At 40.1% G+C, this 24599-nt stretch overlaps 3 protein-coding genes across 3 annotated transcripts; all 3 read right to left on the bottom strand.

Annotated features, from left to right (window-relative positions):
- Positions 1-63: 63 nt before the first annotated feature.
- Positions 64-7948, bottom strand: LOC131443554 (gastrula zinc finger protein XlCGF17.1-like). The gene is made up of 2 exons (XM_058613248.1): positions 7704-7948; positions 64-2755 (listed from the first exon to the last, which is right to left on the bottom strand). The coding sequence occupies exons 1-2, from the start codon at positions 7873-7875 to the stop codon at positions 1758-1760; spliced, it is 1170 nt and encodes a 389-aa protein (XP_058469231.1). The 5' UTR covers positions 7876-7948; the 3' UTR covers positions 64-1757.
- Positions 7949-11470: 3522 nt separating this feature from the next.
- LOC131443566 (gastrula zinc finger protein XlCGF71.1-like) lies at positions 11471-13812 on the bottom strand. Its single transcript, XM_058613265.1, has 2 exons — positions 12306-13812; positions 11471-12201 (listed from the first exon to the last, which is right to left on the bottom strand). The coding sequence occupies exon 1, from the start codon at positions 12906-12908 to the stop codon at positions 12387-12389; it is 522 nt and encodes a 173-aa protein (XP_058469248.1). The 5' UTR covers positions 12909-13812; the 3' UTR covers positions 11471-12201; positions 12306-12386.
- A 1372-nt stretch (positions 13813-15184) lies between these two features.
- On the bottom strand, positions 15185-22230 carry LOC131443551 (oocyte zinc finger protein XlCOF6.1-like). Its single transcript, XM_058613245.1, has 2 exons — positions 21982-22230; positions 15185-18533 (listed from the first exon to the last, which is right to left on the bottom strand). The coding sequence occupies exons 1-2, from the start codon at positions 22151-22153 to the stop codon at positions 17383-17385; spliced, it is 1323 nt and encodes a 440-aa protein (XP_058469228.1). The 5' UTR covers positions 22154-22230; the 3' UTR covers positions 15185-17382.
- Between the last annotated feature and the right edge of the window lie 2369 nt (positions 22231-24599).

Raw genomic sequence — 24599 nt, forward strand, 5'->3', positions numbered from 1 at the left:
AGCTTTGAATCAAAAGAACAAGCTGTCACAATATAGAATAAAGACTTTAAATAACAATCATAATCCATGTATAAATATTTTTATTCCTCATCATATCACAGGTGATGTAAAAAAGGAGCACAGGAAGTCAAAACTTTAAAAAAAAACAGCAATACATGTTTGACATAAAAACTCTTCAGAAGATAAGAACAACCGTAATGTAAAAAGGATAAAATAAAAATAAAAGGGCTACTTTACTGAAATGTAAAAACAATGCTGATGATCAATAAACAAATACTGCGACGTCTTCTCTGTGTGACGTTTTTGCCTCAATGGTTTCTTCCATGGTTCCCAACCTTCGGTCCAAGCAAGGGATCACATGATGGGCGCAGAGCTTTGTCTGCTCTGCGGTTGTGAGGTTATTTTTGTGCATATAGAATTCAGAAAATCCCAATCACACACTCTATCTACTGGATAATCAGAACTCAGCATCGGCCAAATTTAAAAAAAAAAATCATTTAGCTCCACCTTTTAAAATTATTGCGCTAATTGTTATGGAGATTTTGACAATTACCAACGGTGGAACCTCTTGAGTCAGTGATGAGTTAAGTTGAAAGACTTTGTTGTATCCGGTCCAGATGTCTGGCGCCTTGGTATCTAGGGAGGGAACCTTTGAAGGCACCTAGTTTGGGTCTTATTGTAAGTTATGGCTGTTAATATTTAACACCAGGTCTGGTTATAAGAATATGTGAGTAATTAAGCTTAAAGTAGTGGCACAGTGGTGAGTCGTGGCCTGTCAGTGTGGAGTTTGTATGTTCTCCCCCGTGTCTGTGTGAGTTTCCTCCCTTCGTTGTACAATTTCAGTTGTATGATCATGACAATAAAAATGATTTCCCTTTCCTTTCCTTTCCTTCCCTCTGTCAGGCATCACATGTTCAGAGCACATCGTTTTCTATGGAGGCAGAGACCTGGGGCCTTAAAAGGTCAAGGTCCCAAACAGAAAGTAAATCGGGCTCATGAGTAAAAAAAAAAAAAAAAAAGACAATCATCATATACAGGACAAAACAAAAAATGGGCTAGATTAATAAAATGCAAAGATCAATAATAAACACAGATAATGTGACGTCTTAGAGGGAAATTTTTGCTTCAAGGGTTTCTTAAACCATTGGTTTCCTACAAATACTGCAGTTTGCAGTTGATTCTTCACTCGGCAGTTCCTGTGTGGTTTTTCATAAAACTCATCTTGATGCTAATGATGATAATTATTGGAGTCTCACATTACCAAATTACCTTCAGCAGATGCTGAAGTGGTATATGGTCTCTCACCTGTGTTGAGTTCTCATGTGGACCTTCAGGGTATTTTTGAGCATGTAGAATTTCTTACAAATGTTGCACATATGGGGCTTCTCATTGGTGTGAGTTTTTTTGTGGATTATCAAAGCCAAACTTTGTCGAAAACTCTTTCCACATATTTCACAACTACGTGGCTTCTCACCTGTGTGAATTCTTTAAGTGCAGATCGAAAACACTTTCCACATGCTTCACAAAATGGCTTCTCGTCTGTGTGAGTTCTCATGTGGACATTCAAACCGTATTTACGCAAAAAGCATTTCTTACAAACGTTGCAAATGTAGGGCTTTTCACCTGTGTGAAAGACAATGGCCAAGACAATGAAATTACATTTGGCACATTTTATCATGCCTTTAAAATACTGATGACACTCAAAATCAATTTTGATTTTAGCAGAGCCTACAATGATTGACCAACATGTGTTTTTTTCATTTCGGTACTTCACACCTGTGAGTTCTTATGTGTCTCCTCAAGGTATCTCTACGTGCAAAACAATTCTTACAAATGTGGCAAACATAGGGCTTCTCACCTGTGTGAGTTCTTCTGTGGGTTATCAAGTGTGAAATATGTCGATAAGACTTTCCACATATTGCACAAGAATATGGCTTCTCACCCGTGTGAGTTCTCATGTGGATTGTCAAATCTGAACAGCGTTTAAAAGACTTTCCACAGGTTCCACAAGAATAAGGCTTCTCCCCTGTGTGAATACTTTGGTGGATTATCAACTCCGAACTTTGTCGAAAACACTTTCCACATGTTTCACAAGTATGTGGCTTTTCACCTGTGTGAATTCTTTTGTGAAGCACCAAAGTTAGTGCAGATTGAAAACATTTTCCACACGCTTCACAGGAAAATGGCTTCTCGCCTGTGTGAGTTCTCATGTGGACATTCAAGCAGTATTTACGCGAAAAGCATTTCTTACAAACGTTGCAAATATAGGGCTTTTCACCTGTGTGAGTTTTTTTGTGGATAACCAAATGAGTTATTTGTCGAAAACACTTCCCACATGTTTCACAAGAAAATGGCCTCTCACCTGTGTGAGTTCTCTTGTGGATATTCAAGCTACCTTTACCAGCAAAGGATTTCTTACAAATGTTGCACATATGGGGCTTTTTAACTGTATTTTTACTCATGTGGACTGTCTGATCTTGACTCTCAGCTATACCAGAGAGGAGCTGGTGGTCAGTGTGTGGTTCTTGTTCCATGTGATCACTTTCTTTACTATCAGGAGTCAACATAAAGGTATTAGCCTCCTGCTTCAGTTCAAGCTGCTCCTGCTCCTGACTGGTGCAGATTTCTTCCTCTTCCTCTTTGATCGGTAGAGACTCTGGTTCCTCTGGGTCCAGACTTGAGTTCCACTCCTGGTTACAGAGCTGCTGCTCAGTGAAAACCTCCTCCTCCTGAAGAACATCTTTCAGTGGAAGCTCTGCAGACACAGAGACGGACACAAGGAACCGGTTACACAACTGTGATTAAAGTTTTTATGATTCAATTCTAAAGCTTACTTTTCTGTCTATAGTAATTGTTCTGGTTTGTTTGTTTGTTTTTTATTAGGGCCAAAGGGGATAAATAATAAAATTAGCATGAAAAAGAGGGGAAAAAATTACTCTGAAAAACAGAAAAAAATAACTCAGAAAAAGAGGAAAAGAATTACTCAGAAAAACAGGAAAAAACACGAGACAGAAAAAGTGCGCAAATCTACTAACGTTTACGGTAATCGTAATGAAACAGCGATGAAGAGCTGGGAGTGACTGTGATATACCACTGAACAAAGTACTCTGTAGACTACCTGCATTCATAATATGAAGTACTTTTACTGTGTACTTTTTGAGTCATCCTTAACAGAGACAAGATCAAGTCTATTTTGTACAACTTTGACATGGAATAAAGAACTTATTTTCAATAAGTAGTCCAAGATTCAAACGCTACTGAATTTAGTTCTTCCCAGACTACTCACATTCATAATATGATATATATAGTACATAGTACTTTTACTCTGTACATTTTGAGTAATCCTCTGCTAAAATCCTTCATATCTACTTCATATTCCGCATGCAAGTAGTCTAGTAAGTACTAAGTTCGGTGGTATATGAATCTTGGACCACTTATGGAAAATAAGTTCTTTATTCCAGGTCAAGGTTGGGTAAAATAGACTTAATCTTGTCCTCTGGTCAGGATTTTGACAGAGGATTACTCAAAAGGTATGTAGCAACGTAATAAAAAACGTAATAACGGCCAATAACGTAATACATTTTTGCCAATAACTTTATTGTCTGGTTATTACGTTATTGGCCTTGCATTAAGAAAATCCTTTGATGATGTAATAACTGAGCCAATAATGTAATAACTGAGGTATCACTTTATTTTATTTTCAATTTCTGGAGAGAAAGTGTCACACTTAGCCTTAATATTGCATCTTGCAACAGATATCCGACCTTATAGATACCCCTCCACCCTCAAACCCCCCTTACAGGAGGCCTAAAGGAGAAATTAGGAATCAATTTGGATTTATCTGTCATTCCCTCTGCAGTAGTGTTACTCCCATAAGGCCTTTCGGCTATGTGAACGAGCCGTCGTTCTCGACTTGCTTGGCGCGTCCTTAAACAGCGAAAGGCATGATGGGAGTACACTACTGACTTGCGCAGGCGAATTTCATGAATACCGATTGCACGTTTGCTTCGGGCTTTAAACCATGGATTTGTAAATTAATGTCAAATCCAACGATAGTGAATTCAGTGAACTGAAAAGTATATTGAGGTAATTGCAATTTAATGGTTCATTTAATTGACCGTAGCTATGAGTTTATATGTGTTGTTTATGATGATTAAAAAAACAATTCCATTGAATATTAACCATGAATATGATTTTGTTCTCATTGCTATTTTTTTTTGTTGCTATATTTTGATTAAAATTTTGAAGTTCACATTTTTAACTGTTGTTGTAGGTGGTTTACATATAAAGCTAACTTATCATTATAATTACAATTATGGTAAATATAATAATCATAAAATATTAAGATAAAGTCTGGCCAGAAAACATGCAGACTCACAATCATATTATTAGGAACAATAACAATGTGTTAAACTTAATTTTATAACTCCAGATTCTTTCACTCTAATTCATGTGTTCATCACATTTATCAGTAACTTTATGAACAGATAGTGACGATAAGACATCAGTGGTGAAGTGAGCGCAGGTCTCAGTGCATCACATAGTCACAGCTCCACAGTCCACACCGTCATCTGCCCCGTGTTCACGATGTCAGTACGAATCCACACAGCAGCTCCTTAATACATCGATAACAGGTTTGAAAATAAATGCTAATGAGCAACGAATAAACAACTAAAACCTATTTTGTTGTAAAAGAAAACTCCTAATTGCCTCCATTTAGTCACATTTCTCATAAAAGGTTCACATCGTACGTTTCCCTGACAGTAGCTCTGTTCCCGAGACGCCACATGACCGCGCTTTGCTGTGCTTGTACACAGCTGTGACGTCACTGTGGGAAATAAGTTTATTCTTGGCTTTTTATGGCCTTTAGGAAGGTTTTTTAAATATGAAACTCCATGAATTAAAAATATAGAATATAACGATCTATACATGCCTGTGTCCATGTCTCCAGGTGTCCTGTGAACAATTCAATTGGCGTCTCTTTTACTATTGTGGTCAATGGGAAAATTGCTTTTTGGGCCGCATGAGTATTTTTTGTTGCAGTACCGGGAGTGGCCACCATGACAAAATTGTCTTCAAGGCAGAATACATCCATAAGCGCGACGTGTGCCTCCAAAAAATGTTAACATCTGTCGAGGCAACTGAGACCAATGGAGACCACAGAGCTGTCATTGGTCAGTTAACGACTCATTCCCACAGCCACTAGCGCTCTGGCGGTGAATTGCAATACCATACTGAAAACTGCAACGTACTACCCCGTCAAAGCGTGTGTATGGTCACAGAGTTGGATACACAGGGTACTATAATGGAACACTAAGAGTGACATATAAATCTAAATTGATTCCTAATTGCTCCTTTAGGCCTCCTGTAAGGGGGGTTTGAGGGTGGAGGGGTATCTATAGGGTCGGATATCTGTTGCAAGATGCAATATTAAGGCTAAGTGTGACACTTTCTCTCCAGAAATTGAAAATAAAATAAAGTGATACCTGAGTTATTACATTATTGGCTCAGTTATTACATTATCAAAGTTTTTTTTTAATGCAAGGCCAATAACGTAATAACCAGACAATAACGTTATTGGCAAAAATTTATTACGTTATTGGTTTTATTACATTTAAATTATTGCGTTATTGGCCGTTCGGTTGCTACATACCTTTTTAGTAATCCTCTGTCAAAATCCTGACCAGCGGACAAGATTAAGTCTATTTTACACAACCTTGACCTGGAATAAAGAACTTATTTTCCATAAATGGTCCAAGATTCATATACCACCGAACTTGCATGCAGAAAATGAAGTAGATATGAAGGATTTTGACAGAGGATTACTAGTAAAAGTAAAAGTACTATGTACTATATATATCATATTATGAATGCGAGTAGTCTGGGAAGAACTAAGTTCAGCAGCGTTTGAATCTTGGACTACTTATTGAAAATAAGTTCTTTATTCCATGTCGAAGTTGGATAAAATAGACTTGATCTTGTCTCTGTTAAGGATTACTCAAAAAGTACACAGTAAAAGTACTTCATATCATGCATGCAGGTAGTCTGGAAGTACTTAGTTTACTACTTTCTAGTTTTCTCTTCGTTTCTTCCTCGTGAGTTTTCTGGCGGAATGCTCTGTTTCGGTGTGTAAGCAAAGTTAAAGTAAAAAAAAAAAAAACTTCTGTAAAGCCATGTTGTTGTCACGCCAGGTTGTTGCTCTCCGGGGGTTCAGCTGGATGCTGCTCAGTCCGGCAGCATGAATCTTGAACTACTCCCAGTCACTCCCAGCTCTTCATTGCTGTTTCATTACAATTACCGTAAATGTTAGGAGATTCGCGCACTAAAAACATGTGCGGCTGATTTGACCAGGCAAACACTAACCACGGCTGGCTTGACCACAGTGAAAAATTGTGCAGTGAGGGTTTTTTTTCCCCAAATGAATGCAATGCACTTCCGTACACAACAAATGAGGACTGCGGTCAAGTGAGCCGTCATTCGTTTTTAAGTGTGCCCGTGCAGTTGAACTTACGGTGAATGCTGGGAGTCGGCTGAGAATCAGCGCTAGTTTGATACCGAGCGAGATCACTTCTGGTTTTCAAAATAAGACATTACTAATACAGGTGCAATCAATCATGCTGATTTTAAGACATTGGGTCACATTGTCCAGAAGCTATTGAACTAAATATTTTCCCTCATTTATTTAGATTTTTACTGTACAATAACAACACATTGGCCCATAAGTTCTGACAATGGTAAACACAATTGATCTCAGGAGCATGCTGACTACTCCCTCACTCATTATCAAACAATTTTACTGTATACATTTTGAGAAATTAATCCTCAAAGTTGTCTCTTTTTTTCTCAGAAAAAGGCAGAAAACTAAATTTTTACTGTGTACAATATCATCACTTTGGCATTTCTGACAGTGGTTGGTACGATTGACTTCAGGAAATTGTGACTACTCCCTCACTTATTATCAAACATTTTCACTGTATAATTTTTTTTACATTACATGTCATTTAGCAGACGCTTTTATCCAAAGCGACTTACAATAAGTGCATTTAAACATTTGGGTACAAACAAGAGCTAGAAGTAAGTAAGAGCTTCAAGTAAGGCAAACTATAAAGTGGTAGTCATAAGTGCGATGTATAAGCAAGTGTTATTTATTTATTTATTTTGTCGTCTTAGTCGAGGTAGAGTCGGAAGAAATGTGTTTTTAGTCGGCGGCGGAAGATGTGGAGGCTTTCTGCTGTCCGGATGTCGATGGGGAGTTCCTTCCACCATTTTTGAGAAATTAAGCAGCAAAGTTGTCATTTTTTTACTCAGAAAAAGGCAGAATACTCAGTCATTATCAAACATTTTTACTGTAGAATTTTTGAGAAATTAAGCATCAAAGTTGTCCTTTTTTTACTTTTTTAAACGAAGGACGGCTCACTTGACCGCAGTAATTGAGGAGTGAGTTATTCAATATGTTTTGAATATATTTTTTCGGCTGTTCTCCAGCTTCTTTTTGATCAAACTTAGATTGTAGCTTGTTGTCTACATCACTGTGATTCAAAAACACGCCTCGCTTGTGTTTCAAATACGGTTCACTTCAAAAGGTTATCGATCGCGGCATTTAGAATCTGTGAAAATCGTTCTTAATGTACGACACCTACGTCCCACTTGAGTCACATTGACGTGTTAGTATCGATTAATAAGATCACTGTGGTTGTACAGACCTATCCGCTGTAGCCTCAATCGAGGTTTACTAACGATCTCCAACAGTTTTCGCTGACGATCCACCTCTTCCTTGTACTCGACGATTATATTCTCTACGTGTGTGAATATTTCTTCAGCGGCAGCAGTTAGTCGCTCGCTAATCAACTCTCTCAAACAACGAAGCGAAGACATCGCCGCTTCGTTCGAAAAAAAAGCCGTAGTGTCGTTGTATTTTCGTAGCAACAGACCGAGCTAACAGCGCTAACTCGACGCGCTGTTTCCGTTTCCTGTTCTTTGAGTTTTAAGTGGCCACTGGCCAAGCTACCGCCACCTCGTGGTCTGGAAGGTTGAACTGCCGCACAACAGGAAAAAGGGAACAAAAACCTTATATTATCCATCCATCATCTACCGCTTTATCCTCCACCAGAGGGTCGCGGGGGGTGCTGTGCCAGTCGGGCGATAGGCGGGGTACACCCAGGACAGTTCGCCAGTCCATCGCAGTGCCACACACACACACACACACACACACACACACACAGAGACAAACAACCATTCACTCTCACACTCACACCTATGCAGAGCCGGATTAAATAAATGGACTATACTAGGCAGACTGTATTTTTTGGGGCCCCTCCATCATTTATGAATTGAAATCTGAAACTTACCAAAGTTACAAATAAAAGTTAATTCACATTTTACATAGCGTAGTCTTTGGTTACGAGTTGGTTCTTTGTATGCCAAAATAAGTCATGTGTCATATATTAAACAGTCTATTTTTTTACTGTATTTATACATTACTACAAGGTTCTATTAAATGATCCTTATCTTATCCATTGCTAGTGTCATTGTTAAGGCAGTAGTACCAGTAAATCACCAATAGGTGTCAGCGTTGCTATGTAAACAGAGCAAATAAGATAAATGTTGTAAGCTAATTAAATGTATTGATTAAATTGAATAGTTTAATAAGTAGTCAAATATACAAAGACCAATAAAATTTGCAGTAAGAGAAACTGTGCTGTCGTGGTAAAGACGTTTATTTTCATGGACAAGCATCACCTCTCTTCCATTTTCTGGTATTCAACACTCAGCAGCTCAGCTCCTGGTCTGGACTGTTCAGCAGTTTTCTCCAGTAGTCTGCATGTTTCTCTGGATGGTGAACTGTGCAGTGTTGTTTTTGGCTGCCATTCTAGATTTAGTCTTAGTTTTAGTCTTTTGGACTAAAACGCTTATGAGTTTTAGTCACGTTTCAGTCATTTCTATGTGATAGTTTTAGTCCAATTTTAGTCGACGAAAACTCCAAAAAGTTTTAGTCAGTTTTAGGTTGTTTTTTAAAAAAAAAAAAAAAAAAATAAGTATAGTCTTTTAACAAATCCATTTAGGTCAATAAGTATTGGAGATAACTGTTGGGCAGAAACCTTTAATCTCCATATTTCAACTTTTCAACTGTTTTTTCCATGAATTGATGCCGACTTCATTATACAACAGTGTCACACATAAGTTTGACATGAAATTTCCTCCACTGGTGCTGCACCGTGACCGACTCTAGATCGGCTTGGAAGGGCTCAGGGCGAAGGTGGTTTACAGTGAACCCCCGCCTGGACCTCGCCGCGGACATGTGCACTCATAATATATGCTATGAATAGAGTTGATGTCCAACTTACAGTGTTATTTGAGCTTGCCATAAAGTTTATATAGTTTTACAGTAATTATTATCATGTAATATTAGTGAAACTTTTCTTTGCCGAAATGAATGATTAATTATTAGTAAGTAACCAGTAGAGCTGCAACAATTTTTCAATTGTTAATCGATGACTAAATTAATTCCACTCTTACCTCACAGGCCGTTTGTACAGCTCAAATCTTTCACCTCAAAACCCTCCCCAGTCACTACAGGTGGGCCCCAGGGATCTGTCCTGGGGCCCCTTCTGTTCATCATCTATCTCCTCCCCCTTGGCCACATCCTCCGTAAATTCAATATCCAGTTCCACTGCTTCACGGATGACACCCTTTCTTGCAAACCAAATTCCACACTACCACCCCCCTCCCTCACCGAATTAAAAACCTGGTTCACTTCAAACTTTCTTAAATTAAACTGCAATAAAACTGAAATCCTCCTCCTCGGCACTAAATCCAACCTTTCTTAAGCTAACAGCTTCTTTCTAACCATTGACAGCTCCTCAGTTTCCCCCTCCCCTCAGTTAAAGAGTCTGGGTGTCATCCTCGACAGCACACTCTCCTTTCACTCACACATCAACATCACTACCTGCACTGCTTATTTTCATCTCCGTAACATCAACAGACTCCGCCCCTCCCTAACCCCCACTCCACCGCCGACCTTGTTCACAGCCTCGTCATCTCCCGTCTTGATTACTGCAATTCTCTCCTCTTCAGCCTCCCTCAAAAGTCTCTCCATAAACTCCAACTGGTCCAAAACTCAGCCGCCCGTATCATCACAAAGACCCCCTCACACCACCACATCACCCCCATCCTACAGCACCTCCACTGGCTCCCTGTAAAACACTGCATCAACTACAAACTCCTCCTGTACACATACAAGGCCATCCACAACCTTGCCCCTCCCTACCTGTCTGACCTCCTACACGTCATCACCCCCACTCGTGCCCTCAGATCCTCCTCCTCCATCCACCTCTCTGTGCCCCTGCCCGCCTCAGCACTATGGGGGGCAGAGCCTTCAGTCACTCTGCTCCTCAGCTCTGGAACATACTACAACCTGACCTCCGTAACTGTGGCTCTCTCCACCTTTTCAAATCAAGACTCAAAACTCACCTGTTCCCTCTAACCTCCCTGCTTTCGTCACTTCCCTATTTTATTGTGTTGATTTTATGTTTTTTGGTTTTATCTAATTGTGTGATTTTAATTCATTTTGTTTGTTAAGTGTCCTTGAGTGACCTGAAAGGCGCTTTTAAATTAAATGTATCATTATTATTATTGTTATTATTATTATTATTATTATTATTATTATTACTATTATTATTAATAATAATAATAATAATAATAATAATAATTGTTAACTGTTTTGATAATCGATTCATCGGTTTTAGAGGTTGTTTTTTTGTAACAATTAATACAAGCTTTGTGATTTTGCAGTTTCCTAAATATGAATATTTCTGGTTTATTTGCGACATTTGACAAAAAAAAACATTAATACTGAAAAGACATTTGATATTATGATTTCCAGTTGTTTGTTAAACACTGATCACCTTTTTTTTTATCATGGTTACTCTCTTCCGCGTAGGCTACTGCAGTTTATCTAAATTTTTGAAACACAATGTGTGCATATATCCTCTGATATGTCATGTGTCTCCACATATCGTATAAATAATCATGGTGGGCTGCCATGGCCAAGCCCTGTTATATCGTGATGCTTTTCAGCCGTATCGCTCAGCCCTAAAGTGGAATGGATTTACGGCAAAGCAACAGAAAACAGGGCTGGGTGAACAGACTACGACACTGATACTCATACTGTGACTTTCAACAGGCGCTGCAGTGGTGTCTGTTTGTTTTTTTCTCACCTGTGTGAGTTCTCATGTGGATCAAAACTATCTCTACACACAAAGCAGTTCTTACAGGAATGAAAAATGACAGAATGACAACAATAATCTGTGAATTAATTCAACAGGCGGTGTATAAAATTGGCACACAATACCTGTGACAATAACTTTTATTTATTTGAAGAAGAAAAAAAGATACAACAATAAATGTTTTTTTATTGAAATACAGGTTTTAATGATCAGGACAATCATACAAGAAGGATAAAAATCGGCATGTCAGTTTTATAACAGTTTTATAACCAGTGGTGATATGCAGTTACCTCATATCACCACTAGGGCATGCCAAAGCACCATTCTCATGCCTGATACCATTATTTTAAAAGATTCACTTTAATGAAAATGGGGTCACACAGTGGTGTAGTGGTTAGCACTCTCGCCTTGCAGCGAGAAGACCCGTGTTCGAGCCCCGGTTGGAACAAGGGCCTTTCTGCATGGAGTTTGAATGTTCTCCCCGTGTGAGCGTGGGTTCTCTCCGGGTTCTCCGGCTTCCTTCCACAGTCCAAAAACATGCAATGTGGGGATAGGTAAATTGGACACTCTAAATTGACCATAGGAGTGAGTGGGAGAGTGAATGGTTGTTTGTCTCTATCTGTGTGTGGCCCTGCGATGGACTGGCGAACCGTCCAGGGTGTACCCCGCCTATCGCCCGATGTAGCTGAGATTGGCACAGCACCCCCCCGACCCTCTGACGGAGGATAAAGCGGTAGATGATGACTGACTGACTTTAATGAAAATAAAAATACACAACAAAAAGTTTTCACTTTTCAGGCATTTATTTTGTGTGTGAATTTTGCCCGTCTCTCCTTTAAACATGCAAACTTCTCGATCATTCTTTTGTTCGCATAGCACTGTCCGTATGTGTCCTTGTCTGTGTTTTTTTTAGCTCTTTCAGAGAAATGTTTGAAGTCTGTTATACCAGAATCCAGGCTTGTTTGGTGTCCGGCATCTGAAAGAGGAGGCAGGGAAAACAAAAAATGCCACTGGTGTTTGCTGATTCCTTTTCCATGATGAAACAGTCAATTAAGTGCTGGTTAAGTTAGCACAACTTACATAAAAGCGTGCAGAGGCATTTCTGTTCAGGCCATGTCCACTCAGCCGTGGGAGGTCTTCAGGCGCAAGATTGGCTTCTTCTCACCTGTGAGTTCTCATGTGGTTCATCAAGGTATCTCTACGTGCAAAACATTTCTTACAACTGTGGCAAGCATACGGCTTCTCACCTGTGTGAGTTCTTTTGTGGATCGTCAAATCTGAACTGCAACGAAAACACATTCCACATGCTTCACAAGAATACGGCTTCTCGCCAGTGTGAGTCCTTCTGTGGATGATAAAATTTGATGCGTGACGATAAGACTTTCCACATGTTTCACAAGAATACGGCTTCTCACCTGTGTGAATTCTCCTATGTCTAATCAAGGTTTCTTTACGCGCAAAGCTTTTCTTACAAATATTACAAATATGGGGCTTCTCACCTGTGTGAATTCTTTGGTGGATCATCAAATCTGAACTGGATCGAAAACCCTTTCCACATGCTTCACAAGAATATGGCTTCCCATATGTGTGAGTTCTTTTGTGTCTTATCAATTTTTTTCTACTTGCAAAGCATTTCTTACAAATGTTGCACATGTGGGTCTTTTCACCTGTAACATTCCTCATGTGGACTGTTGTCTGATCTTGACTCTCAGCTACAGCAGAGAGGAGCTGGTGGTCAGTGGTTATTTTTATTTGCTCAATTCATTATGTGATGTTTGCTTCTATAAAAGTGACTGACTGGACTATTAACTCTACACTACCCCTGCGATTTCCAGTGGCCTGTCATTGTAAGCTCCCCTGCTTCTGTGGTGTGATAACACAGTAATGTGTAGATATTTGCCTTCAACTCATAAAACTGACTCGTAGTCAAATCAGTTATCAAGCACTTATTTATACTTGTAATACTTGTTCAGAAAAGTGCTTTATAGATAAAGTTTATTATTATTTTTCCGTCATTTCCGGTAAAAGCGGAAGTTAATTTTGAACGGCCGGAGAGAACGATGACTCGCACAAAAGAGCGAACTTTACAACAAAACTCAGGAGAAAATGGCGTTGAAACGACACATAAAATACAGATAAGCGACAAAGGGAGGCGAACAAAACGAGACACGATCTTCACCAGTGTGCTTGTACACACCTATCCGCTTTAACTTTATTCGAGGTTTATAAACGATCTCCAACAGTCTGCGCTGGCGATCCACCTCTGCCTCGTACTCGACGATAATTCTTTCTACGTGTGCGAATATTTCTTCGGCGGCAGCGGCAGTTAGTCGATCGAAGATTAAATTCCTCAAAAACTGAAGCGGAGACATCGCTGCTTCGTCAACAACCAGAATACTTGACCTACGACACGCGAACAAACCACCGTGTTTTACTGTCCACACCGAGCTAACGCTGCTAACGGGCCTTGTTCCCCGATTTGTTCTGCGCATGTGCGAAGTGACAGTACTTCCAATGAACCTACGAACACAAATAAACAACAACTTAAAACTTGTGTTTTATTTGACTACAATCACGACTGCGAACTATCGTTTTATTGTTAAGCGTTATGGCAAAAGGGATAAAGCATAAGTCGACGTCAGTAGCTCTTATTTTGAAAGCCAGTTTGAACGGAAGTCAAAGGGGGAAAATCACCTGCTTCATGTGAGTTTACATTTATCATAACTTTTCATGTCGTTGAAATGACTGTTTTTCTTACCACACCTGGTTAATAATAAACATCCACTCAAAACGAGGTTTTCATTACCAGACGTCCACAGCTGTGACTCAAGCTGAAAATAACATCAACTTTTTTCCACATTTGTTAACTTATACATAATATTAAACAGTTATATCTAAATATGCAATGCTACACCTACATGTTAAACATAATCCTACATCTAAATATCAAAAATATTTATGTTCTGGGTGAAATATTTAGTTCATATGCAAATTAACATGGCTGGTAACCGGAAGTACCCAAAAAAAATAACTGTTAGAATATGTATCAGTTAACAAATATTGGTCTTGGACACTTTTTTTTTTTAAACATAGTTTGAAGCTAAATGTGGCAAAATGTTGGTGTTATTTTCAGCTCTAGTCCTTTTGCTCCTACTGCGGAATATTGCACCTTGTAATCAAGATTCTAGACTCATGGTCACGTTCTTTATAAATACAGCAGCAGTTACATTAAATAAACATTTCATTTAGCGTTTTCAAATCCAAACTGAGAATTCTCGAGGCACAACATGCACTTGTTTTTCATAATGTGCATGTAAATTTAATCAGGATTCTTTGATTTGTGTTTTAAATGTGTAACTGTGGAGTGTTTGTCATTTGCTGCTGCACATCTTGGCCAGGACACCCTTGAAAAAGAGGTTCTTAATCTGAAAAATAGTGACCTCACCACATTTTACTGTGCAAAACAGTAACATTATAAGTATACATATAAAATATAAGAAAAGCTAAGGGATATATAGCAAGAAAAAATACGTGTGCGTGTGTGTGTACAACGTGGCTGAGCCAGAATCTTTTGCTGAAAAGTTGCAGAAGCGATTGATCCCAGAGAGCCTGTCATCACAGGAGGAAGTGGTATATATATACATATATATATATATATATATATATATATATATATATATATGTATATATATATACACATATATATATACGTATATATATATATGTGTATATATATATATATGTATATATATATGTATATATGTATATATATACATATATATATACATATATATGTATATATGTATATATATACATATATATATATATACACACATATATATATATACATATATATATATACACACATATACATATACATATACATATATATATATATATATACACACATAAACATATATGTATATATGTATGTATATATATATATATATACGGTTGGATCAGGAAACTCCTGCCGTATCCGGAAAACAACACAGGACGACTTGTACACGTCTAACCAATCAAATACTCCCAGCAGCAGCAGACAAAGCTGTGATAACACCTGAGAAGAGAATCAGAAAGTATTGTAAAACAGTTAAATGCTGTTGTTGTGTATGTTTTTATAAATATTTTGTGTAGGATGTTTGATGATATGCAAGAACACATAGAGAGAACGTGATGTGCTTCAAAGTTCTGTAACACATTTCAGTAATTTCCTCCTAAAGGCAAATTCAATGACTTTTCTCACAGTCTCAGCAGCTAGCACTGAAGATGTGTGAAAAAAGAAGTGGTCTAATCGAGAATAATGAAGAAAGCCTTTTTACATTCATTTACACGTATGATCTCAAGTGCAGAAGTGTACGGTTACATCTCCTCGGGGTGAGATAGCAACACAGGGCAAACAAAGAAAGGCTCCAACAGAAGTTGGTTGCAATAGGCTTCTGTAGACGAGGAGCTCCAGGAGGATCATGTAGCCTTTCCTGCCCACTCGTTGCCAGCCTGACTCGTTTTCTTTCCATCCAAACAAGCACAAAGTCCCGAGGTACCGAGGCTGCACAAAACAATTCCATCCACATGACTTAGAGATGGGAGAATCTCCCGACGTCTCAAACCCAAAGTAAAACTGGATGCAACTGAATAAGTGGGACATCATTGGCTTTTATTTGGCGATCTGAGACGGGAAGCTTCTCCTCTTCAGAAAAACTCAGCCCCCACAAAAAACCTTGTCAAAACAGAACCGGAAGAAACTCAAATGTTTATTTTAAGGTAAGATAACAAAAGGCGGATGAGGGGGGAACCAAAGGTTTGTGCCAAACCAAAAACACATAATCACAACATTACAACCCGTTACTTAGTAAGTTTTCCCCAGTCTGATCTACCCCACAACGTTCTTACCATGAACCTCCAGCTGCACGAAGGATCAGAGCGTCCTGGCTGCCGATTGGTCAGTCCACAGGCCGACAGACACGGGTGGTTGTCAATCAACACCAAATCAACCTATAGAGTGTGTAAGTGAGGGAGAGAAAGAGGGGAAGAAAACACACTCTGGTCCTACGCTGGAGTAAAACCTAAGGAGCTACGACAAGGGACAGCGACAAAGCTGCTAACTAACTAACTAACTAACTAACTAACTAAAGATAGGTAGCCCCTCCTTACATGACAGCAACAACAATAATCCATGAATGAAAATGTTATTTCTTAGCATCAATTGTGTATAAAAAATGTGCACAAACATATTTGCACGCAAACCTTTTATTTACAGGACTTTGACGACTGCAGTGAATGTTTTTAATGAAACAGTTTCAGTGATAAAAGGACAAGGATAAAAATGAAATGAATTAAAAACACTTACTTTTTACCCACAGAAGTAAACAAACAACAAATTGACTCTACAAGAAAATCAGAGGCAGATTCAATAATAAGTTTCTCACAGTCATCAAACTCAGTTCTGTTCATTTCATCTCGTTTGGGTGTGAATTGGTGCAGCATACAAACACAATAAACTAACTTTACTCACTTATTACCAACTAACTGTATTGAAAATATCATTCTATACTACATAATGAATACTGCTCCACGATACTGTGGTCTAGTGTTGAGAGTATATTGTCTGACACCACCACGACATCCTCATCTAACCACAACTCACTGAAACTGAACTGTGTGTTAATGAAACTTGACTAAATCTGTTGTGAAAATGTGCTTCGTTTTCGTCATTTCATTTCATGCATAATCGTTTGTTGTTGTTTTTTTCCTCTGTCAGCAATTTGAATGGTTGTTTTTGACACACAATACCTTTTATCACCTTTTTGAATCTTGCACCTGGCAAACCTGCTGTAAAAAAAAAAAATGAAAACCAACTGATAAAAACAAAGAGTCATAACCAAATAAAAACTAACACTCTTGTGTTGGACAAACAGTAAATGAGAAGTACACTCCGCACTGTACAATCCTGTTATTTACATTTTTTTTATTCTCTCTGTCATTTCTAATTAAATTCACACAGATCCAGGCTGGGAGGGACAAAGAGCTGCATGTGGCCGACATGCCTTATCATGCCCATGCCTGGTCGAGACCCACTGATGGCACTCAAAATCTATTTTGATTTGAGCCGAGCCTACGATGATTCACCAACATGTTGTATTAATTTCACTTCTTCTCACCTGTGAGTTCTTATGTGTCTCCTCAAGGTATCTGTACGTGCAAAACATTTCTTACAAATGTGGCAAACATGGGGCTTCTCACCTGTGTGAGATCTTATGTGGTTTATCAAACAGGTATTATCTCGAAAAGACTTTCCACACGTTTCACAAAAATAAGGCTTCTCACCAGTGTGAGTTCTTTTGTGGATTATCAACTCTGAACTGGATCGATAGGTTTGCCCACATGTTTCACAGGTATATGGCTTCTCACCGGTGTGACTTCTTTTGTGGATCCTCAACTGCGCATTACGGTGAAAACGCTTTCCACAAGTTTCACAAGAATAAGGCCTCTCACCTGTGTGACTTCTTCCGTGGGTTATCAAATGCGAAATATGTCTATAAGACTTTCCACATATTGCACAAGAATATGGCTTCTCACCTGTGTGAGTTCTCATGTGGATTGTCAAATCTGAACAGCGTCGAAAACCCTTTCCACAGGTTCCACAAGAATAAGGCTTCTCACCTGTGTGAATTCTTTGGTGGATTATCAACTCCGAACTATGTCGATAACACTTTCCACATGTTTCACAACAAAATGGCTTCTCACCTGTGTGAATTCTTTCGTGGATTATCAAATTTGAATGATGTCGAAAAAACTTTCCACAAGTTCCACAAGAGTATGGCTTCTCACCTGTGTGAGTTCTTTTGTGGATAGTCAAATCTGAATTTTGACAAAAACACTTTCCACATGTTTCACAAGAATATGGCTTCTCACCTGTGTGAGTTCTCATGTGGGCCATCAGGTTATTTTTGCGTGCAAAGCATTTCTTACAAATGTCGCACATATGGGGCTTTTCACCTGTAATTTTTCTCACGTGGACTGTTGTCCGATCTTGACTCTCAGCTACAGGAGAGAGGAGCTGGTGGTCAATGTCTGGTCCTGGTTCCATGTGATCACTTTCTTCATCATTAGGATCCTGCTTCAGTTCAAGCTGCTCCTGCTCCTGACTGGTGCAGATTTCCTCCTCTTCCTCTTTAATCTGTAGAGACTCTGGTTCCTCTTGATCCAGACTGGAGTTCCTCTCCTGGTTACAGAGCTGCTGCTCAGTGAGAACCTCCTCCTTCTCCTCTTCCTCCTCCTCCTGAAGAACTTCTTTCCGTGGAAGATCTGCAGACACAAAGAGAATAACTACAGACATTAATAAGAAAAGAAAGAAGTGATGACATCATCGGGTTGTAATCATGGATAAGGGTAAACCTACACCTGAAGTTCGGTCGTATAATAGAATTTTTTGCAAGATTGTGAATTGCAAGTACATTTCCATACATTTTAGCATTTAGCAGACGCTTTTATCCAAAGCGACTTACAAAAGAGTAATAAACTACATAGAAAAGTCTTGGAAAGAATTCCACTAGATGGGACCAGCGGACTGACAGATGGTGAGAGTGCAGAAGTGGATCATGCAAGGGAGGGAGTAAAAGGTAAGTGCTTGTTCAGAAGATGCTCTTGGAAGAGCTGGGTTTTGTGGGCTAAGTGCTTCTTGAAGACAGACAGGGACGTCCATGTTCTGGTAGCACTTGGTAGGTCATTCCACCAGCGTGGAGCAATACATGATAAAAGAGTCTGGATTGTCTTGTGCGGGGTGTTGGCAGCGCCAGACGACAATCTTTCGATGAAGAGAGCAGTCTAGGGCTAACATAAGCCTTTAGGAGAGCATTTAAGTAGGTGGGAGCAGACCCATGAAACACTTTGTAGGGTAGCATAAGTGGTTTGAATTTGATGCGAGCAGCTAAGGGTTGCCAGTGGAGCTCAATGAACAGAAGTGTGACATGTGCCCTTTTAGGCTGATTGAAGACCGCCACGTTCTGGACCATCTGTAGTGGTTTCACAGCACAGGTCGGGAGGTACAAACTTTGACTTTTCTTATATTGAAGAGTGCAAAGTGACATGTGAATATTTAAGTGCCAATTTCCTTGCTGTATCGTGTCGTGTTTGTGGCTACTGTGATCTAACCATGCCAGCATCGAAGTGTGGAAAGACAACAGCAAACACGTCAAGTATCGCAACATATTTCACGCCACACATGACATTTCGCAGCCAATCAGCCAATCAGAAAATAGCATTTCTTGTTGCTGGGGAAAGTTAAAATAGGTTTCACACACCACACTGAATATGAGTGATAAACAAGAGGAGAGAGACTTTGGCCACATTCAGACAGAAACGGCACAAACATAAATAATCTTTTTCTTTGCCGTTTTCAAAAGTAAACATTACAGATACAATAACAGAAAAACAGAGACCGAATGAACCGAGCCAGAGGGAAGAAAGGGAAATAATGTCTGTCACAAACCCAAATACCTTCTGAGAAGGAAATGCACAATTCTGCTGCACGAGTGAGATCCATCTCACTGCAGACACACACACACAGAAGGGCTGTGCTCACACAGCGCACATAAACAGAGTGACAGAGCTGTGGGTGTGCAGCCGACTGTGTGAGGAACAATCACTGACCTGTTTGTTCAAGTAAAAATATGTTTTGTTTTCTCATCTTCATGTAACGATTCAACACTCTCTGTTTTTTACCAGCAATCTCGTCTGTTCACACATGAACCCCTTTATTTTAAGGTATGACATGTTAGATAATTGAGCTCGGTGATTCAACCTAATTCTTTCCAAACAGAGCTATTCAAGCCATCTGGTGACAATTCTTGTATTTTAAAAAAAAATTGATGAAAATTAGAGAGTGAATGAGAAAAAGGAGCTTGTTAGGACTTGTGGTAAAGGTGTTCCCAAAAGTAAACGCTGCGACCCTGAGACCCTCTGAGAATGTGTGTGTGAATGTGAGATGTTATCCATGTCTTCTCCAAGACATAGATAACATCTTGGAGAAGCTTTCGGCTCTGCAAAAGCGAATGGACCGACTTGGAGACCAGAATGGACAAACAGAGTAAATCGAGTCTATTGAAATACGACTTCTCGCTGTAACCCAAACATCATAATCTAATCTGTGTTTCGGACCCCGCGGCACCGGCCTCGTAGATCGCTGCAGTGAGACGCTCTGTATTCCTATTCCGCTCTCCCTTCCTTCACGGACACCTGGTGATTGTTGACTCTGTGTGGGACCCGATCACGGACGTCTCCATTGCAACCTGCTATGTTATCGCAATGGCATCCCGTGAACTGAGACACTGACTGTGAGGCTAGACAAAGCGAGTCTCCAGGCTTATGCGCACACACACATTCAGGGACACAAACATACATGCACATATCTGTCTCATTGTGCTGTATTATTGTATGTACGGACGGGTGGTTGTAGTAATTTTGCTGTACTTCTGTATAAGTGACAATAAAGGCTCATTCATTCATTCAAGGTGTGTAAATCCAATTTTGTTTGTCACAAATGTCTTTCTCAAATTCTCAAACACAAAATGAAGATTTATAAATGACTAACTGAAACACCGTTGTTTTGTTTTTGGCACAAGTTTTCCTTTATATCTTCACAATTAAACCCATGCATCTCACAAGTATAAAATACAACTTAATGGACTGCTGTACCTGGTCTGAAGACATGGGCATTTGCACATTAGGAGTCCGGTGTCAGAGTTCACTGGGATCGTTGGTCTGTAAACGGCGTATGTTTTAACAACCGTTTCATAACATTAGGGGACAAATATTACATTGTACCGCTTCAATAATCAGCAGCATTTTCAATATTTCCATCACAACTTTTGACAGCTCACTTGTCAGTGAGTGAAGCCGAGTGTCTGACATTCACTCTTTGATTTCTGGCTGCTCAACCTGGGCAGAGTCATCGCTGCACGGCTGCATGAAACTGCGGTGACTTCACAGAGTGACTAGTGACTCATAAAGCAGTTGTTTTCAGTGTAACTGAATCACTAGACTCAGTCAATTAAAAATATTTGTTCAGTACTTGAGACATTTCCCTGGTAATTGTTGGCGATTAACCCACGTTTTTACACTTGTTCAGTCTTTTTAACCAATCGGCATTGTTAGGCTTGTCTATCAGTGGCCGGCAGTCTGGCGACGTCACGCATAGTATCGCCTCAGCTCGCGTGGAACATCACCAGAGCATGTACTTAAAAAAAAAGTACCGGAAACTGAACATGTCGAGTCGAGCCAGTGGAAACACGCCATTCGTCTATCAGTGTCAGCTCCCCTGCTCTGGCACACAATGACGGAGACAGAGGGAAGGAAGGCTCCAACCATTTCCATCTGTGGCGTAATAAACACATTAATGTGTAGAGATTTGCCTTCAATTCATAAAACGGACTCGTATTCAAATTAGTTATCACGCACTTTGTAATATTTGTTCAGAAATAAAGTGTACTATTATTATTATCGTCATTATTATTATTATTATTATTATTATCGCCATTATTATTATTATTATTATTGTTAATTTTCGGGCATTTCTTGTAAAAGCGGAAGTTTATTTTGAAAAGTTGCCGGATCCGTCGAGAGAAAGAGAGAGTAAAAAAGTGTGAACTTTACAACAAAACGCTCAGAAGAAGTTTAAACGACAAAAAACAGATGGTGACAAAGGGAGAGGAATATAACGAGACACAATCATCATCATCATTCTGCGTGTACACACCTATTCGCTGTAACATGACTTTAGGTTTGCAAACGATCTCCAACAGTTTGCGCTGACGATCCACCTCTTCCTCGTACTCGACGACGATTCTTTCTACGTTGCTGAATATTGCTTCAGCGGTAGCAGTTAGTCGCTCGAAGATCAAATTCCTCAAAGATTGAAGTGAAGACATCGCTGCTCCGGAATGATTTACCTGCGACACACGAACAAACCACCGTCCACACGGAGCTAACGCTGCTACTGCGGCTTTGTTCCCCGATGCGCATGTACTTCCTGTTTCCGCTAGTGAACCCTAGAATGACTACAAACACAAAAATAAATAGCTTATTAAAAACGTGTATTTTATTTGACTGAGAATCTCGGCTGTGAAACATTTTATTGTAAAGCGTTATGGCGAAGGGTTTAAGTAAAAGGGCTCTTATTTTGAAAGCCAGGCTGAAAGGAAGTAGTGTTAAGTAAGATTTAGAGAGTGACCAAAGTTACAAAGACATCAATAATAATAGTATGGACCGTCTGCGTGGAAAATCTCACCTGTGTGAGTTCTCATGTGGGTCAACTAACTACTACTAATAATCCATGAAATCATTTAACAGGTGGTGAATAAAAATGGCATGTGTGTTTTGTTTTATTTATCACCAACAGGGCTTTTTACTCATGCCTTCAAAATTCTTATGGCTTCCATGTAGAGCTGAAACAATTACTCGATTGATCTCGATTTTCTTCATTTCTTTGCTCCATATAACAAATAAATCATTAAAAGTGAATCATTTTGGTTTGTGGACAAAAGAAGACATTTAAGAACATCATAATTTCCAGGTCTGACAAACACTGCTCAACATTTTTTTTAACATTTTCTGACAACTTATGGACCAAGCGAATACTCGATTAATGGATTATAAAAAATAATCATTAGTTGCAGCTCTACTTCCATGACGTTTATACAAGTGAAGTTTACTACAATGCAATTTTGTTGAGCTGAGTTTACATTTCAGATTTGCAGTTTGAAAGGGAGACGAGCCTGCGATGATTCACCAACATGTTAACAATTTTCCAACAAATGAGGCTCCACAACATTCTGAGACCATCCATGTCACATTTTCTACAGCAGAGGAAGTCTGTCCACTGTACTTACATGCTGACCCTGTCTCTGACTCACTCTCACACATCTATGTCAGTATAGTTTTTATTGATAACTGAATTTCTCGGTACTTGTATCTGTGATAAATAAAGCTCATTCTGATTCTGAATTAGATATTTGCATGAAATAACATCAATGAATGGTGCGGGGGGGAAAGCCCTGACTGCTGTTTGTGTTTGTGATCGTTTCATCGGATCTGAGGCCACATGTTCTGGACACTCGGGTGAAGAGAGGGGCAGAGCTGTCAACTGATCACCATCTGGTGGTGAGTTGGGTCAGAGGATGGGGGAGGACTCTGGACAGACCTGGCAAACCCAAACGTGTAGTGCGGATGAACTGGGAACGTCTGGAGGATGCCCCTGTCCGAGAGGCCTTCACCTCAAGGGGCGGTAACCCTCGACAAACATGTGGTGGACACCGGGGGTCAGGGAAGCTGTCCAACTGAAGAAGGAGTGTTTCCGGGATATGTTATCCCGGAGGACTCCTGAGGCAGTTGCAAGGCATCGACGGGCCCGAAGTGCGGCAGCCTCTGCTGTGGCAGTCGCAAAGCAGCAGGTATGGGAGAAGTTTGGAGAGGACATGGAGAAGGACTATTGGTCGGCACCAAGATGTTTCTTGAAAACTATTCGGGGCCTCAGGAGGGGAAAGCGGGGGACCATCCAAGCTGTGTACAGTAAGGATGGGACACTGTTGACCTTGACTGAGGAGGTAACCGGACGGTGGAAGGAACACTTTGCGGAACTCCTGAATCCGACATCTGCGCCCTCTGTGGTGGAGGCAGAGAAGGAAGCTGATGGGGGATCATCGTCAATCTCCCTGAGGGAGGTCACTGAGGTGGTTAAACAACTCCGCAGTGGCAAGGCCCCAGGGGTTGATGAGATTTGCCCAGAAATGCTGAAGGCTCTGGGTGTGGAGGGGCTGTCTTGGATGACACGTCTCTTCAACATTGTGTCGAGGTCGGGGTCAGTACCGAAGGAGTGGCAAACTGGGGTGGTGGCCCCCCTTTTCAAAAAGGGTGACCTGAGAGTGTGTGCCAATTACCGGGGCATCACACTTCTCAGCCTCCCTGGTAAGGTTTACTCCAAGGTACTGGAAAGGAGAGTTCGACAGGTAGTCAAACCTCGGATTCAAGAGGAACAATGTGGATTCTGTCCTGGTCGTGGAACAACAGACCAGCTCTTTACTCTTGCAGGGATCCTGGAGGGGGCCTGGGAGTACGCCCATCTGGTCTACATGTGTTTTGTGGACCTGGAGAAGGCGTATGATCGGGTTCCCAGGGAGATACTGTGGGAGGTGCTGCAGGAGTATGGGGTGAGGGGGGCACTACTTAGGGTCATCCAATCCCTATACACCCAAAGTATGAGCTGTGTCCGGGTTCTCTGCACTAAATCAAGCCTGTTTCCTGTGGGTGTTGGCCTTCGCCAGGGCTGTGCTTTATCACCAATCCCATTTGTGATTTTCATGGACAGGATATCGAGGC

This window comes from Solea solea, chromosome 17 (genome assembly GCF_958295425.1).
Source record: "Solea solea chromosome 17, fSolSol10.1, whole genome shotgun sequence".
Taxonomy (NCBI): Eukaryota; Metazoa; Chordata; class Actinopteri; order Pleuronectiformes; family Soleidae; genus Solea; species Solea solea.

Excerpts from the sequence above, each read along its gene's own strand:
- LOC131443551 (XM_058613245.1), bottom strand. The coding sequence starts at position 22,153 with ATGTCTTCACTTCAATCTTTGAGGAATTTGATCTTCGAGCGACTAACT. Across the intron at positions 18,534-21,981 it reads AGTCATGTTACAGCGAATAG|ATCTTCCACGGAAAGAAGTT; the intron begins GTGTGTACACGC and ends TTGTGTCTGCAG.
- LOC131443566 (XM_058613265.1), bottom strand. The coding sequence starts at position 12,908 with ATGAGGAATGTTACAGGTGAAAAGACCCACATGTGCAACATTTGTAAG.
- LOC131443554 (XM_058613248.1), bottom strand. The coding sequence starts at position 7,875 with ATGTCTTCGCTTCGTTGTTTGAGAGAGTTGATTAGCGAGCGACTAACT. Across the intron at positions 2,756-7,703 it reads ATTGAGGCTACAGCGGATAG|AGCTTCCACTGAAAGATGTT; the intron begins GTCTGTACAACC and ends CTGTGTCTGCAG.